At 35.2% G+C, this 15,627-nt stretch overlaps 9 protein-coding genes across 9 annotated transcripts; 5 read left to right on the plus strand and 4 right to left on the minus strand.

Annotated features, from left to right (window-relative positions):
- The first annotated feature begins 1,019 nt into the window (after positions 1-1,019).
- Positions 1,020-2,975, plus strand: LOC134835353 (glucose dehydrogenase [FAD, quinone]-like). Its single transcript, XM_063850230.1, has 5 exons — positions 1,020-1,347; positions 1,418-2,317; positions 2,370-2,441; positions 2,488-2,503; positions 2,777-2,975. The coding sequence occupies exons 1-5, from the start codon at positions 1,020-1,022 to the stop codon at positions 2,973-2,975; spliced, it is 1,515 nt and encodes a 504-aa protein (XP_063706300.1).
- A 334-nt stretch (positions 2,976-3,309) lies between these two features.
- Positions 3,310-3,739, minus strand: LOC134835808 (histone H4). Its single transcript, XM_063850775.1, has one exon. The coding sequence runs from the start codon at positions 3,694-3,696 to the stop codon at positions 3,385-3,387; it is 312 nt and encodes a 103-aa protein (XP_063706845.1). The 5' UTR covers positions 3,697-3,739; the 3' UTR covers positions 3,310-3,384.
- A 339-nt stretch (positions 3,740-4,078) lies between these two features.
- Positions 4,079-4,565, plus strand: LOC134835804 (histone H3). The gene has a single exon (XM_063850772.1). It carries the CDS (start codon positions 4,115-4,117, stop codon positions 4,523-4,525), a length of 411 nt encoding a protein of 136 aa, XP_063706842.1. The 5' UTR covers positions 4,079-4,114; the 3' UTR covers positions 4,526-4,565.
- A 711-nt stretch (positions 4,566-5,276) lies between these two features.
- Positions 5,277-5,745, minus strand: LOC134835805 (histone H2A). Its single transcript, XM_063850773.1, has one exon. It carries the CDS (start codon positions 5,696-5,698, stop codon positions 5,324-5,326), a length of 375 nt encoding a protein of 124 aa, XP_063706843.1. The 5' UTR covers positions 5,699-5,745; the 3' UTR covers positions 5,277-5,323.
- A 370-nt stretch (positions 5,746-6,115) lies between these two features.
- Positions 6,116-6,556, plus strand: LOC134835807 (histone H2B). The gene has a single exon (XM_063850774.1). It carries the CDS (start codon positions 6,137-6,139, stop codon positions 6,506-6,508), a length of 372 nt encoding a protein of 123 aa, XP_063706844.1. The 5' UTR covers positions 6,116-6,136; the 3' UTR covers positions 6,509-6,556.
- A 375-nt stretch (positions 6,557-6,931) lies between these two features.
- On the minus strand, positions 6,932-9,719 carry LOC134835803 (small G protein signaling modulator 3). The gene is made up of 7 exons (XM_063850771.1): positions 9,592-9,719; positions 8,649-9,523; positions 8,169-8,593; positions 7,994-8,107; positions 7,766-7,935; positions 7,207-7,707; positions 6,932-7,146 (listed from the first exon to the last, which is right to left on the minus strand). Exons 1-7 carry the CDS (start codon positions 9,658-9,660, stop codon positions 6,988-6,990), a joined length of 2,313 nt encoding a protein of 770 aa, XP_063706841.1. The 5' UTR covers positions 9,661-9,719; the 3' UTR covers positions 6,932-6,987.
- Positions 9,720-10,113: 394 nt separating this feature from the next.
- On the minus strand, positions 10,114-10,528 carry LOC134835809 (histone H4). The gene has a single exon (XM_063850776.1). The coding sequence runs from the start codon at positions 10,485-10,487 to the stop codon at positions 10,176-10,178; it is 312 nt and encodes a 103-aa protein (XP_063706846.1). The 5' UTR covers positions 10,488-10,528; the 3' UTR covers positions 10,114-10,175.
- Positions 10,529-10,869: 341 nt separating this feature from the next.
- LOC134834905 (histone H3) lies at positions 10,870-11,353 on the plus strand. Its single transcript, XM_063849711.1, has one exon. It carries the CDS (start codon positions 10,906-10,908, stop codon positions 11,314-11,316), a length of 411 nt encoding a protein of 136 aa, XP_063705781.1. The 5' UTR covers positions 10,870-10,905; the 3' UTR covers positions 11,317-11,353.
- A 253-nt stretch (positions 11,354-11,606) lies between these two features.
- Positions 11,607-13,760, plus strand: LOC134833312 (SET and MYND domain-containing protein 4-like). The gene is made up of 2 exons (XM_063847593.1): positions 11,607-12,285; positions 12,345-13,760. Exons 1-2 carry the CDS (start codon positions 11,658-11,660, stop codon positions 13,457-13,459), a joined length of 1,743 nt encoding a protein of 580 aa, XP_063703663.1. The 5' UTR covers positions 11,607-11,657; the 3' UTR covers positions 13,460-13,760.
- The last annotated feature ends 1,867 nt before the right edge of the window (positions 13,761-15,627 follow it).

The raw sequence follows: 15,627 nt of genomic DNA on the forward strand, positions 1-15,627 counted from the left end.
GGTTATGTTTCAGGTCACGTGGTTCCCATTTTTTTTCGACTTTTTAGATCTCCTGGTAAATTGATTTGTAAAACTATGCCGATAAAACGATCACAAAATTAACGAAATCAAAACGCGTCATTCGATCGTGAAAGGGAGGACAAAATATTTTTTCATAAGCAAAATCTTGTTTATCGATATTATCAATAATTTATCGATAAATAAATATTTTTGTCTAAATTCTTATATCATAGAAATCGAAAATCAGTTTCATCATACTGACCATGCACAATTCTATATATTGTGATAATGCATTTTATAAGTATAACGATAGGTATAACTAAAAAGTAATCGCATTTAATGAAGTAATTTAACAAATAAAAAGATATTTTCTTTAGAGAAGTAAACAATCAATGATATTTTAAAAATTTCATCCATCATTGATTTACGTCGATACTAAATGGCAAATTTATATAATTCATTGTTCATCAGCTTCTTTTTCTGTTTTCTGTTCTTGCAAATTGGTTACCATTCTATAAACTGGAACTTGTCAAGGAAGTGCAACACAGCTCGTACAAAATAAACAAATAAAAACATGAAGGACAGTTAAATTGATGCACTAAAGTTACACAGTATTGCGTATACAATGAATGTAATACAAGTAAACTGGCAAAAGTAAGGTAATTTTCAACAGTTTCTTTTTCAGTCTTGGCGCAGTCAAACGTAAATTTTGTTTACCTCTTGCTTAGTTCAAAAAAGTCAAAAACTGTGTAATAATTAATAACTAACGTGCGTCTATTAATTTAAAATACAGTTTTCGTAAGCAGTTAATTTCAAAAAAGGTAACAATTAAACAATCAGTGCGAGTAAGCGTGTGTTTAAACAGTCTTTATTTTGCCACCGTTCGTTAAATGTGATCCTATTGACGTCATTTGTGGACAAAAACAATTCAAAATTATTTAATATGATGCAGAGTTGAGGAAAGTTAAAAAAATACATGAATACAAATGTGATATTTTGCAAAAAAAAAAAAAGGAAAAATGCAACCATACAAGAGAAAAAAGTGGAACTTTCCAGTGATATTAGCTGCATTAGTATTATCTGTTACTCAATGCACAAGCGAACAGAAGTTATTCGAGACAGTGTTTGAAGACATTTTCTCAGTTCTGCCGTCGCGGAAACTTCGAGATGTTCAAAATGTGAAACGGGAATATGATTTTATCATAGTTGGAGCTGGATCTGGCGGATCAGTGATGGCAAACAGATTAAGTGAAATCAATCATTGGAATGTGTTATTACTAGAAGCGGGAAAATTAGAAAGTCCAATAACGGATATCCCAATATCTGCTGCAATGATGCAGACAACAGGTATGTGAATTCTAATAAAAGTTCTAAAAACATGAAAATTAATCTTCAGTTTTTTTTTCTTGTGCAAAAGGCTACAATTGGGGATATAAGTCGTATCCACACGAAAGTGAATGTCTTCGACTTGAAAACGGTGTCTGTAATTTGCCACAAGGCCGCGCTATAGGTGGAACGAGTGTTATAAACTTTCTAGTTCATACACGAGGAAATAAACGTGATTATGATGCATGGGAAGAACTAGGGAATCCTGGTTGGAGTTACAAAGATGTTTTGCCGTATTTCAAAAAGTTAGAAAATACCAAAATAAACTCACACATAAACGAAAATTATCGTGGTGTTAACGGTCCAGTCAGTATCGAGAATCCTAAGTTTACATCAAAAGTATTAAAACCCTTTTTGAAAGCTGGATTACAAATGGGCTACAAAATCAACGATCCAAATGCAGAGGAACAATTGGGTTTTTCGAAGGTACAAGCTACGATGCTTAATGGAGCAAGGTGTAGTGCTGCTAAGGCATATCTCATGTCTGTTTCTAATCGAACAAATTTGGATATCGTAAAAAAGGCTTGGGTCACAAAAATTTTAATTGATTCGATTTCATTAAAAGCAGTTGGAGTAGAATTTGTTCGAAATAAGAAAAAGTATGTAATTCGAGCTACAAAAGAAATTATATTGTCTGCAGGAGCTATTGGATCGCCACATTTACTAATGCTATCTGGCATTGGACCTAGAGATAATTTGGAAGAAGTTGGAGTGCCTGTGATAAAAGATATGATGGTCGGGTTTAACCATCAAGACCACGTTTGTATGCCAGCTCTCACTTTTCGTGTCAATGCTTCTATTACCTTAGATGGACAAGAAGCACAAAATCCCACCAATGTATTTAAGTATTTATTCAAGGGAGAAGGTCCATTAACCTTACCCGGCGGAGCGGAAGGAGTCGCATTTATAAAAACTAATGTTTCGTTCATAGGTGAGTTAATTCATTTTTCTTCTAGTTAAGTTTCTACTATTGTCCATTTCAGAACCAGAACAGCCAGATATTGAAATTGTTATGGGTCCAGGTGGGGTTCACGGTGACGCATTTGGAGTGTTACGTAAACTTGCTGGATTAACCAATGATTTTTATGAAACTTATTTTAGGAATATTATTTCTAAGGTAATTTTTTTATTCATTGTACTGCATGAAATTATTTTTTTCACATATTATTATCTCAATAGCCGGCATTTTCACTAGTTCCAGTTTTACTCAAACCAAAGAGCAGAGGAAGAATTAAGTTAAAGTCAAAAAATCCCTTTAAATGGCCTATAATTAATCTCAATTTGTTTGAAAATAAAGATGACGTCATTGTTTTAATCGAAGGCATAAGAGAAGTACATTTTAAATAGTTTCACTTTTTGTTTAAACTTACCTAACTATTTGAAATTGTAGTCAATTAGAATTGGAGAATCCAGTGCATTTAGAAAATACAATTCAACTTTTTGGCGCCAAATACACCCAGGTTGTGAAAGTTTTGTTTTTGACTCTGACGAATATTGGATTTGTGTTGTTCGAAGTTATGCATCTTCACTTCATCACCACTCTGGAACATGTAAAATGGGGCCAGCATCTGATGTCTCTTCTGTTGTAAATCATGAGCTCAAAGTACATGGAATAGATGGTTTAAGAGTCGTCGACGCCTCAATTTTTCCAATAATTCCAGCATCACATACAAATTCCGTCGTCTTTATGGTTGGAGAAAAAGCTGCCGATATGGTGAAAAATCAGTGGTTGACAGAAGATAACTTCATAAATCATGAAAATATTTTTAAAAGAAATAAATGAACTGATATGCATCGAAGAATTAAATGAGTTTGTTTTAAATAACTTTCTTTTGATATTTTTGTTGGTCCTGAAAAGGACCGTTTGTTCGTAGTATGCGATGTCCAGTGAAATGTAGTTATTTAACCTCCGATGTTTTTAACTTTCTTTTGTATTTTTGTTGGTCCTGAAAAGGACCGTTTGTTCGTAGTATGCGATGTCCAGTGAAATGTAGTTATTTAACCTCCGAAACCGTACAATGTGCGGCCTTGGCGTTTCAAAGCATAGACGACATCCATGGCTGTGACGGTCTTACGCTTGGCATGCTCAGTGTATGTGACGGCATCACGGATGACGTTTTCCAAGAAAACTTTCAAGACTCCACGAGTTTCTTCGTAGATCAAGCCAGAGATACGCTTGACACCACCACGACGTGCAAGACGACGGATAGCGGGCTTGGTGATACCTTGGATGTTATCACGCAATACTTTACGATGACGTTTGGCGCCTCCTTTACCGAGACCCTTTCCTCCTTTACCACGGCCAGTCATTTTTCTTTAGTTTTGTTAATACGACGTTTACTCGTTGAAATACAAACGAAAACTGATGTCTGATCACCGAATGTGCACTCGTATATATACCAAAACTCAAAAGGAGTGGGGGAAACGTGAAAATGCATAAAATTGCAAATAACTCGGGTAATTTTCATCCAAATCTCAAAAAATGCATACTGTTATTTAGATAAATTTTAAATTTTTCAAATTTCAGAAGAAAATTACAATTTTACTCATTTTCCGGGAAGCTTTTTTGAAAAAAGAGGTCAATTCTCGCACCAAGTGTCTCGTAACTCCACCCCTTGGTATGAACGAGCTCATCATACGTATAAATACAGCTGCACGTTCGGTCTCCGCTTCATTCTTATTTTGTGTTTCAACAAGTCGAGACTACAAATCTTTGATTAAAAAAAAAATGGCCCGTACCAAGCAAACTGCCCGTAAATCCACTGGAGGAAAAGCTCCCCGCAAACAATTGGCAACCAAGGCTGCCCGCAAAAGCGCACCAGCCACCGGTGGAGTCAAGAAGCCTCATCGTTATCGCCCCGGTACCGTCGCTCTTCGTGAGATCCGTCGTTACCAAAAATCGACTGAGCTCTTGATCCGCAAATTGCCTTTCCAACGTTTAGTCCGTGAGATCGCTCAAGATTTCAAGACTGACTTGCGTTTCCAAAGCTCTGCCGTCTTGGCTCTCCAAGAAGCTAGCGAAGCCTACTTGGTTGGTTTGTTCGAAGACACCAACTTGTGCGCTATCCATGCCAAACGTGTCACCATCATGCCAAAGGACATCCAATTGGCTCGTCGTATCCGTGGAGAACGTGCTTAAATTACATCGATCTTGACAACAAACTTTGCAAACGGTCCTTTTCAGGACCAACAAATCAATCAAGAAAAAGTTAATACAAATCAACAAACCATTTAAATATTATTATTTTCAATCTCTTATTTGCTTCTTTCAATTTTAATTTTTTGTTAACATTCATTCATCTCAAATCATTAACGCATGCGAACTTTGATGCATTTTTTGCCTGAAAAATGAAACGAGTTTAATCAATTTAATTTTTTCTATAATATTTACGTAATTTTTCTACTAAATTGAACTAAAAATATTCATTCATTTAAATTTTTTGTCATGTAAAACCGAAATTGAAACGTACCAATAATCTTAAAATTTCGTCCAGATGAAGATTTAATGGAATACGAAAACTAACCGATGTGATATTACGCTAAGAATAGTTGAAACCATTAAATTATGATTTAAATTAATATTCTTGTTGTGATCACCATTCGCCAAATAAATAATAATGTAGTTTAATAGATGCCATTTAACATTCTATTGAATTCGAGATCGAACAAAATATTTAAATAAATATTTTGATTATTTTTACAGAAAATTCGAATTAAATATCGACGTATTTAAAAAAAAAAAAAAAAAAAAAAAAATACCTTATAATGAAGCCATACATATTTCTAAGATGTTGAGATGTAGAAAGAGTTAAATAGATAATATTTAATAATAGCAATTGTTACTAACTAAGTAGGTTTGAATAGATTTTTAACTTTCTTTTGATATTTTTGTTGGTCCTGAAAAGGACCGTTTGTGTGAGATCGTGAGACGAGTAATTTATGATGATTTTTCGGTCTTCTTGGGCAACAAGACAGCTTGGATGTTGGGCAAGACACCACCTTGTGCGATTGTGACTCCGGACAACAATTTGTTCAATTCTTCGTCATTACGGATGGCCAATTGCAAGTGACGTGGGATGATACGGGTCTTCTTGTTGTCACGAGCAGCGTTTCCTGCCAACTCCAAAACTTCAGCGGCCAAGTATTCCATGACGGCAGCTAAGTAAACCGGAGCACCGGCACCAACACGCTCAGCATAGTTGCCTTTGCGCAAAAGACGGTGAATACGACCGACTGGGAATTGTAATCCAGCACGGTTTGAGCGAGACTTGGCCTTAGCCTTAACTTTTCCTCCTTTACCACGTCCAGACATTTTTTAAAGTTTTTTGTTTTGTTCGTTTAGATGCAAACAGAGCGAGATGTTACGAATAACTGATGCACGGATACGGAACGTCTCCCTTTTTATACGAAAAATTTCGAGCACATACGAACACGGAGAGGGGAGGAGTTACGAACGAATAATTATTAAAAACTTTGAATATTTCCATTATTTTTCATTAAAAACTACAAATTTTATACCAAAATGAAGCTCGTTGATGGCTTCATCGAGACTTTTATACAATTTTTAATGATTTAGATATGTTTGAGAGAGATATTTGCGTTTTTCCGTAATTTTTTCGCCGTGCCCGCCATTTCGGTATGTACGCACATCTGCTTACGTCTGCGTCCGAACGAATATGGTATAAAAAGGGGACGCAAACAACAACGAGCATCATTTCGTTTTTGACTTACGAGTAAGAAACATCTAACAATGGCACCAAAAACCAGTGGAAAAGCCGCCAAGAAGGCAGGAAAGGCCCAAAAGAACATCGCGAAGGGCGACAAGAAGCACCGCAAACGCCGCAAGGAATCGTATGCTATCTACATCTACAAGGTCTTGAAACAAGTCCATCCCGATACCGGTGTCTCTTCAAAGGCCATGAGCATCATGAACAGCTTCGTCAACGATATCTTCGAACGTATCGCTGCTGAGGCCAGCCGCTTGGCTCACTACAACAAACGCTCGACAATCACATCTCGGGAGATCCAAACTGCCGTCAGATTGTTGTTGCCCGGAGAATTGGCCAAGCACGCTGTCTCTGAAGGAACCAAGGCTGTCACCAAATACACCAGCTCCAAGTAAATTCGTCTCTGATTTTCGTTCTGAAACAATCGGTCCTTTTCAGGACCAACAAAAAAATCTAAAGAAAGTTAACAAAAAATCAAATTCTCACTCAAAATTAACTAAAATCTTTTTAACGTTCAAACGTTTCTTAGTTCGACTTTGGCATATTTTTCTATGTTACCTTTGTTGCTCTTGCAAAAAAATATCAAAATTTATTGTTACTTGCACTTTTTGCAGAAAGTGTAAGGCTGCTACAAAAATAGGTCAAAAAATTCAAATTCTCATATTAGAAACCAAAATGAAAAAGTTTATAAAATTGCCAAATAATTTTATGGTTTTTTCTTCATGAGATATAATTTTAGCGATATCGGAAAAAACTTCTTATATTTTCTAAGCCTGGATTACATCAGGTTGGAAGCTTAAATGAATAAAAATGTCGTATACATTTATCATAGGATATTTATTTAAAGATTTAATAAATAATTTTTAACTTTGAATTATAGATCCCATGAAAATAAATGATGCTTTATTAGCATATCCCGAACGCCATCCTTTAAAGGAGCTTTTGCTGAATCTTTTTTCGGCAGTAACTCCCATTCTGAGCTTAAATTGAACGCGAACTGTGACAACAGCCTTAATTCACATTTTATTTGAACCTTTAAAAAGAAAACTGGTCAATAAAAAATTCAAAAAATTAATAAAGTTGAAACACTTACCCAACCTGGCGATGAAATAAAACTTGAGGGCTCATACCATCGATTTACTACTTCTACGCAATTACATAAGCACTCAATCCACAAATGAAGGACTTGTTCATTCAAACCCAGACAAATGAGGGAACGAAACTTTACATCCATGGCTGAATCGTGGGTTTGATTGATTGCTTGAATCGAACGAAACAGCAATTCTTCTGGCGTTAAAACCTTTCCATCCTCATCCAATCTATATGTTTTACATAGAACGAGCCTACTATAAACTGAATTAAAATCCTTTTCAACTTGTCGTGTAGCAGCTTCTTCAATGAACATCCACGGATGACATGGACCCCCCAAGAAACTCGGTCGTTTCATACCATGCTCAAATATTTGCTTCAAACTTGGACAAAGGGTACCTCGAACAAGATCTTGTACATTTTCTGAAATGGCATCATCACCAGCGTACGAAAAAGTTTTACTCCTTTCATCCAGCAGCTCTACAAACTTAGCTGGAAACCAACCCTTTAAATAAAAGTTGAGTATTTGAGTATTTTTAAAATATTAAGCTTTGACTTATTACCTTTAAACCATTTAGCTCTCCTACCCAACAATGTTCGTCTTTTTGCGAAATAATTGTAATTATATCGTTTTTTCTAAATCCTAACTCATCGTCGTCGTTTCTTTCAAAGTCAAGAAGAGCCTTTGCACGACGTTTCCTATTACGAGATACATTTATGTAGTTTTCATGATCTAAAAAAAAATAAATAAGTTGAAGTTTCAGTAATTGGAACGATTTTTAGAAGAATACCTATTCTATGACTTTCTAATGAATAATCTGGAACGGTTTTGATACAAGTGCTCAGTTTTGGTTCGATTGTTATGAAATGTTGACAAATTTTTAAATTCGCTGACCTAAGATCAACTAAAAGAAAAATTTTAAAATGTAAAATAGATTGTATTTACCTAGTAGAAAAAATTCTTACCTAAAAGTTCAGTAGTTTTTATATTTTTCGACTTTATGTCTTCCTCAGCTCTGACTTCACTACCAAACAAATACTGCAGCATATTAGATTTATTTTTCTTTAACTGGCGTTTCACCAATCTTTGTTTAGGCAAATTATTAACATTTTCCGGATTGCCCACCAAACAACCTTGATCAGCCATTAAGTACGCCAAGTGTCTCCTTCTGTGTCTTTCTATCAGTTGTGTTGTTAAAGAGCCACCGACTTCCATTGCTGTTCGAAATAAGTCGTCAACATCATCTATTTCTCCAGGAAGGTCAGATAATGCATTGAATATTTGTGCTGAGTTTTCCAAATTTTCCAAGTCTTTTTCTTTTATTTTCAGCAAACCTAACGTTATTTGGAACAAAACGATGGAACCATCGAAAAAGAACCAGTCCCATATTCTGTAAGAAAAATTGATAAATACCTATGAAATTTATAATAATTTTGAGAACTTACCGTAGTAAAACTTTGAATTGTACGCAATTGGAAAATATAGTTAAAAACCACTGTAACGTCAAAAGAGAAAGTTCAATGTCGTGACTTTTCAAAATGTTTCCCACTCCAGAGAGATAATCTGAGATGATGGTTTCCAAAACTTTTTGATCTGCTTGAACACCAATAAGAGTCGAAGTATAGTAAGATGGTGGAAGCAAATCTTCTATGATAGAAGTCATCATCCAAAATGCACTTTCTTCGTCCATAATAAGCAACAATGAAGCTACAATGACACCGGTGCCTTGACAATATCCTATGTCCGGGTACAAGAAAGAAATGGCTCTTAAAATGCGTCTAAGTCGACCAATTCCTGGTCCACTTAATGTGCTAAAGCAAGCGTTAGTTGGCAGAATACGTAAAAGATCGCGTTCTATTTGTTTCGAAGTCATCAAAGAGTCATTATTCGCTGTTTTTAAAATGTCTTCATAAGACGTTTCGCTGTTTGACTTCTTTTGCATTGCAGAACTTAATCGCAGCCACAACTGACTTCTCATGCTATGAGGGCATCCTTCGCTAATTATCATGCTCCGAAGCTTTTCTGTTCGTGGTATTTGCGATAATTCCAAGAATGACATCCATTTCAGGCGATGTTGTTCGTTTTCAATAAAAGGTTGTTTGGTCTGTTTTGCTTTCTTTTCCTCTTCTTCTTCAATACGAAACGCAAATTCATCATAACAGTGGATGTCATTTCTTAGATCAGAAAAGTCTAAGGGAACCATTGATGATATAATTCCCGAAAATGCAGTGTTGTCTTTGCCAGTATCGTTGTTAATATGCATGTTTTCCATCAGTTCTGTCGCGTAAACTTCTTCGGAAACCTGGCTCTCTATCACTTTCTACATTTAAAATGAAAATTCCATTAGGTACATTTTGAAACATATGGAATAAAGTACAAATAAATTACTTGATGTTCTTCTTTCCCCACATAGCCCTCGTGGTCTCTTTCACCGAATATTGCTTTGGCAATATCCATGTTTTTCTAAATTCAATATTTAAAGTAAAACTTGGATTTTATTCTCTTTTGACGAGCTATTAAAATACAGTAAGACATGAATCACTGATGACAACAACAATCATGCCAATCGAAATCGGAGGAACGGAATCGAAAATCATAGGACTCGATTGTCAAAAAAGGCATCATCCATCAATGGCGTTGGAAGTTTAGCGCGGAGAGAATTAAAATTTACCTCTTAATTTAAAAAAAAAATTTAGGCAAATTTTCAAAACTCTCCATAAGTTTCCATTAAAATTAAAACAACTAAAAATATATATCAGCTTCAGATTATAGTGGAGATCAAAAGTATCCTATTTTCGAATTTCGTTTCCATTTGGATCGACTACTTAGTTACTTAAGTTTACGTCCTTTTTGAGTTATTTGGGTGCATATAAAGAATGGTTTGAATGTTTTTAACTTTCTTGTGATATTTTTGTTGGTCCTGAAAAGGACCGTTTGTTCGTAGTATGCGATGTCCAGTGAAATGTAGTTATTTAACCTCCGAAACCGTACAATGTGCGGCCTTGGCGTTTCAAAGCATAGACGACATCCATGGCTGTGACGGTCTTACGCTTGGCATGCTCAGTGTATGTGACGGCATCACGGATGACGTTTTCCAAGAAAACTTTCAAGACTCCACGAGTTTCTTCGTAGATCAAGCCAGAGATACGCTTGACACCACCACGACGTGCAAGACGACGGATAGCGGGCTTGGTGATACCTTGGATGTTATCACGCAATACTTTACGATGACGTTTGGCGCCTCCTTTACCGAGACCCTTTCCTCCTTTACCACGGCCAGTCATTTTTCTTTAGTTTTGTTAATACGACGTTTACTCGTTGAAATACAAACGAAAACTGATGTCTGATCACCGAATGTGCACTCGTATATATACCAAAACTCAAAAGGAGTGGGGGAAACGTGAAAATGCATAAAATTGCAAATAACTCGGGTAATTTTCATCCAAATCTCAAAAAATGCATACTGTTATTTAGATAAATTTTAAATTTTTCAAATTTCAGAAGAAAATTACAATTTTACTCATTTTCCGGGAAGCTTTTTTGAAAAAAGAGGTCAATTCTCGCACCAAGTGTCTCGTAACTCCACCCCTTGGTATGAACGAGCTCATCATACGTATAAATACAGCTGCACGTTCGGTCTCCGCTTCATTCTTATTTTGTGTTTCAACAAGTCGAGACTACAAATCTTTGATTAAAAAAAAAATGGCCCGTACCAAGCAAACTGCCCGTAAATCCACTGGAGGAAAAGCTCCCCGCAAACAATTGGCAACCAAGGCTGCCCGCAAAAGCGCACCAGCCACCGGTGGAGTCAAGAAGCCTCATCGTTATCGCCCCGGTACCGTCGCTCTTCGTGAGATCCGTCGTTACCAAAAATCGACTGAGCTCTTGATCCGCAAATTGCCTTTCCAACGTTTAGTCCGTGAGATCGCTCAAGATTTCAAGACTGACTTGCGTTTCCAAAGCTCTGCCGTCTTGGCTCTCCAAGAAGCTAGCGAAGCCTACTTGGTTGGTTTGTTCGAAGACACCAACTTGTGCGCTATCCATGCCAAACGTGTCACCATCATGCCAAAGGACATCCAATTGGCTCGTCGTATCCGTGGAGAACGTGCTTAAATTACATCGATCTTGACAACAAACTTTGCAAACGGTCCTTTTCAGGACCAACAAATCAATCAAAAAAAAGTTAATCAACAAACTATCTAACTAATTATTCGCTAAGATCTTTTTTAGGATTTCAGGGTTTTTTTCTTTCCATATCCTTAGGATAAATTTTCTTAAATGAAACCCTTTGACCCTTAACATCTTTTTTAAATGAGACGATTGTTGTACAAGAAACTTGGATTTAGTTTCAAATAGATCCCAGATCACGCACTTGACAGCACTAATCTTTTAGCGTCATTTGCCAGTCGCTTGTTCACAAAAATATTTTTCTCGTGTTTTCTCATTAAAAAATAATGAATCCAGAAAATTATTTCAAATTGCTTCGTGCAAACATTCCTGGATTTGCTAACACTGACCTTCAAGACGTGCATAAGCAATTTAACACGCAAAAGGACGGCGCTTCCAAAATACGATTTTGTCTTAATCAGTGCAAAGGAAAGGATGTTTTTCTACCAGCATCGGAGGTTTTGCACTCTAAAAGCGATGCAGCTTCAACATACGCCCGTAATAAAGGAAACGAATTTTTCAAAGCAATGGATTTCGTATCAGCTATGGATTGGTATAATCGCAGCATTTGCTTTGCTCCAGCTGACTCGGAGAATGTGGGAATGGGATACGCCAACCGGTCTGCTATTTTCCTTAGATCCGGATTCTACAAGTTTTGTTTGGAAAATATAGAACTTGCATTGGACAACAAATATCCGACACACTTGCATGAAAAGTTGGAAAATCGTCGGAAGGAATGTTTAGAACGCATGAAAAAATCTGAAGACATGCTAGAAAAGTTTGATTCTGAATACAATCCACCAAGTTTGTCGTATAAACCGAAGAAAAATATTCCATTTATGATTGACGATCTCGAATTTGAAGAATCACCAGAATTCGGTCACTTAATTCGCACTAAACGTGATTTGAAACCTGGTAAATATTTTGGTTTTTCCGTTAAAAAATACATTAACTAACCAAAAAATTTTTTTTAGGTGACATTTTGATCATTGAAAAGCCATTTTTCAAGCATGTCGTAAACGATTTAGAATTTAAACGATGTGCAAATTGCCTCAAACAGAACTACATGAATCTTTTTCCGTGTAGCCGGTGTACTAGAGCGATGTTTTGTTCGAAAAATTGTCAAAGTGAAGCTGACAAACGTTTTCACCAGTACGAATGCAAGATAATTGACGGTATTTTCTTCTTGAATGAGCTGCATTTAGGAACCCCAGTTGCAACGCCTATCCGCATTGCTTTGAAAGCCATCACGTTGTTCGACAACCCACAAAATTTACAAACATTGATTGAGCAAAGTGTGGACAAAAGTGAATTATTCCTTCTGGATTTTAATAACCTTACTGAAGAACTTCAATTTCGAACAACTTATGCACTTGCGACAAACGAATCAAAAAGACGAATATTTGAAATATTCGATTTTGCAGTAGAATGTGCGATTTTGTGGCATTTACTTAATCAATTCACAGATTTGCCTCTCCTATTGAAAACCAAAGACTGCGAAGACCTCTTCCTCAACGTTTTATACCACTTTTATCTAAGTTCGATCATTAATGGCCAAGCTCTGGGACATGTAATTGATGGCGAGGAATATGGTGTTGCTGTTTTTCCATTTTCTAGCATTGTAAATCATTCATGTATTCCGAATGTGGCGAAAATTTTTGATAACGACACGATTATCATGTACGCACGACGTCCTATCAAAGCAGGCGATCAGCTTTTTGATTCATACGGCCAGCATCTGCATCATGGACATGCAAAATTAGTAGATCGCCAACGAAAACTTTTGAATCAGTTTCATATTGAATGTCATTGTAGAGCTTGCCGTTTTGATCTTCCAATGTTGACGGAAATGCTACCGGCAAGAGATAAACAATTTCTACAACATAGTATCCAGGACCTGAAAAGACTTATGAAGTTTGAGAGTAAGGACGTTGCAAAGCAGAATATGAAGAAATACAGACAATGTATTATTGATTACGATAAGCGGTCTCCGTCTACAGAGCTTTACTGTTCAGAAGATGTTTACAATTACGCACTGTGGAATTTGACATTCGGAAGGCCTTTATCTATGCAGTTGAAACCTATTTGATTTGACACTATGAACTATTTAAAATAAAGAACATCTTTCTTTCAAGAAAAAAACTAACAAAAGTTTTTTTAAATTTAGCTGAATAAATTTGTGTCATTTAATTTTGTAAATTATAAAAAGGACATCATCTCAAAAGAAACACTTCACCCAATAAACCATCAGTAAATAAGATTGATTTCTTCCAGGAAAAAAAACGAGACATCAATTTGGACTGATCTGGTCATGAAAATATTAAAAAAATTAATAAATGAAAATTATCACACATTTAACGAGAGATTTTGCGTTGATGATGTGATGTGTGTGTCAGTTTTTGAAGCAATAAAATAAAACGAATTAAGAGCGACGCCATGTCAATAAACATAATTTGTTCAGAAATAGACGACAAATTGTCAAAATAAAAAAAAAATATTAAAAATAAATTTTTACATGATTAATAAAGTCGTAAAAGTACTGACGTCTGATAGTCAACTGCTACATTTCACCTCACATACTAGCAATTGATCGTATAAGTTATTCCATGTTTATCTGATAAACGAAGAAAAGGATCAAGTTTCGGGTCACTGTAAAGTACAATCTAGAAGTAGAAATTTTTTGCAGGATGGTTAAAAATTCGATTCAATAATATTCCGAAGTTTCAAGTTAAATAAAAACAAATAAACTTATTTTTTTGTAATTTTACACTTTTCTAACTTGAAAAAAAAAGTTAAGAACGAGAATCAATGGTAGATTTTTGACTGTTGTGAAATTAATATACTTGAGATGACAAACAATCATAACAAAATTATTTATTGATTCAAATATTTCAAATGCATGTTTGCAAATAAAAAAAACCGAATTTTATATAATATTTACTAAAAGATAAACATTTCACTAAAGTTACAAAATTGCAATTAGAAAATAATTAAAACTTATTTTTTTTATTTCCTCAAAATTGTTAAATGACCATTTTTTAGAGGTTTTTTCAACTCCTTTATTTTGTAATTTAGACTATCAACTAAATTTAAGGAATATATTTGGGTTCCAGCTACCTGCTGAAACTGAAGTGTGGTAACTTTTGTAGTCTTTCTTAAGACAACGACTTTCTGATTTTTTTGTTGAATTGTAAAATGTACCAAGGAAGTAGTGCATACCTATTGAATTACCGTAGTATTACTCTTAATAAATTCATCAACTCTTTTAATTATTCTGAACGAGTTCGAGAATTTGATGATGAATAATGTGCTATTTGTCCTTGTCACATGACGGCGACGACGGCTCGTTGTCTCCCGAGAAATAAAAGCAGTGGTGTGACTCTTAGCAGATGCTTTAAAAAATTTTAAAATAACAGAACTTTATACCGAAACTCAGATTTTTTTTTTTTTTGAGAAAAAAGTTTGGAAAACTTTTCGTCTTCAATTCTCAGAGCTTTAGATACCATTTTGTTCCACTAAAAATTGTTTGATTGGAGACTCTTAAAAACAATATCCATGCAACATCTCTGTGAACAACAATATTATTTAAAAATAATAATACAGTTGACTTCATTACTAACGTAAACGCTGCTGTGACTCGAATCACATAGTATTACACCAATTGATATATCGTTTCATTATTTTGAAACAATAAATCTGATTAGAAAATGACACCTCTACAATGTACTTTACTATACCTACGTGCCTACAATCAATAAATTTTAATTGAGAATTTTACATGATGTTTAATTAATGATCAACCCTGCTTTTCTAGCACGAAAATACAAAATACTAACTGTAACTTTCTCTTGGAAATTCCAAAGTTTTCAGGTTACAGGGAGTAGTGACATGAGTCACCGCCACGCACCTCAATAAATTCTGAACATCAAGTTGTCAGCGACACTTTATAGTTTCGTCCAAGCTGCGCGAAAACACACATTCCCACAAGATAATATATCGATGTGTTTTAAAAATATTTATCGTGCGAAATGAAAAAATTCGCTAGCAGTTGCAAAAATTTGATTCACCATAAAGCATTTATTATAGGAAAAAAAAAATATAAATAAATTTTTTGTTGCCTCTTCAACTTTTGCGCTACTAGAAGATTTTTTTTTTTTTGCAAAATTCATGAAATGTTATAATAATTTGTTGACAAACGTATTAATTGTTAATTTTTCAGCGGCATCAGAGTGCCTTACCTTGAACCAATTGAAAGCG

Source organism: Culicoides brevitarsis, chromosome 3 (assembly GCF_036172545.1).
Source record: "Culicoides brevitarsis isolate CSIRO-B50_1 chromosome 3, AGI_CSIRO_Cbre_v1, whole genome shotgun sequence".
NCBI classification, from domain to species: Eukaryota; Metazoa; Arthropoda; class Insecta; order Diptera; family Ceratopogonidae; genus Culicoides; species Culicoides brevitarsis.

Excerpts from the sequence above, each read along its gene's own strand:
- LOC134835804 (XM_063850772.1), top strand. The coding sequence starts at position 4,115 with ATGGCCCGTACCAAGCAAACTGCCCGTAAATCCACTGGAGGAAAAGCT.
- LOC134835808 (XM_063850775.1), bottom strand. The coding sequence starts at position 3,696 with ATGACTGGCCGTGGTAAAGGAGGAAAGGGTCTCGGTAAAGGAGGCGCC.
- LOC134834905 (XM_063849711.1), top strand. The coding sequence starts at position 10,906 with ATGGCCCGTACCAAGCAAACTGCCCGTAAATCCACTGGAGGAAAAGCT.
- LOC134835353 (XM_063850230.1), top strand. The coding sequence starts at position 1,020 with ATGCAACCATACAAGAGAAAAAAGTGGAACTTTCCAGTGATATTAGCT. Across the intron at positions 1,348-1,417 it reads TGCAATGATGCAGACAACAG|GCTACAATTGGGGATATAAG; the intron begins GTATGTGAATTC and ends CTTGTGCAAAAG. Across the intron at positions 2,318-2,369 it reads AACTAATGTTTCGTTCATAG|AACCAGAACAGCCAGATATT; the intron begins GTGAGTTAATTC and ends TGTCCATTTCAG.
- LOC134835807 (XM_063850774.1), top strand. The coding sequence starts at position 6,137 with ATGGCACCAAAAACCAGTGGAAAAGCCGCCAAGAAGGCAGGAAAGGCC.
- LOC134833312 (XM_063847593.1), top strand. The coding sequence starts at position 11,658 with ATGAATCCAGAAAATTATTTCAAATTGCTTCGTGCAAACATTCCTGGA. Across the intron at positions 12,286-12,344 it reads TAAACGTGATTTGAAACCTG|GTGACATTTTGATCATTGAA; the intron begins GTAAATATTTTG and ends AATTTTTTTTAG.
- LOC134835805 (XM_063850773.1), bottom strand. The coding sequence starts at position 5,698 with ATGTCTGGACGTGGTAAAGGAGGAAAAGTTAAGGCTAAGGCCAAGTCT.
- LOC134835803 (XM_063850771.1), bottom strand. The coding sequence starts at position 9,660 with ATGGATATTGCCAAAGCAATATTCGGTGAAAGAGACCACGAGGGCTAT. Across the intron at positions 9,524-9,591 it reads TGGGGAAAGAAGAACATCAA|AAAGTGATAGAGAGCCAGGT; the intron begins GTAATTTATTTG and ends TTTTAAATGTAG. Across the intron at positions 7,147-7,206 it reads TTATTTCATCGCCAGGTTGG|GTTCAAATAAAATGTGAATT; the intron begins GTAAGTGTTTCA and ends TTCTTTTTAAAG.
- LOC134835809 (XM_063850776.1), bottom strand. The coding sequence starts at position 10,487 with ATGACTGGCCGTGGTAAAGGAGGAAAGGGTCTCGGTAAAGGAGGCGCC.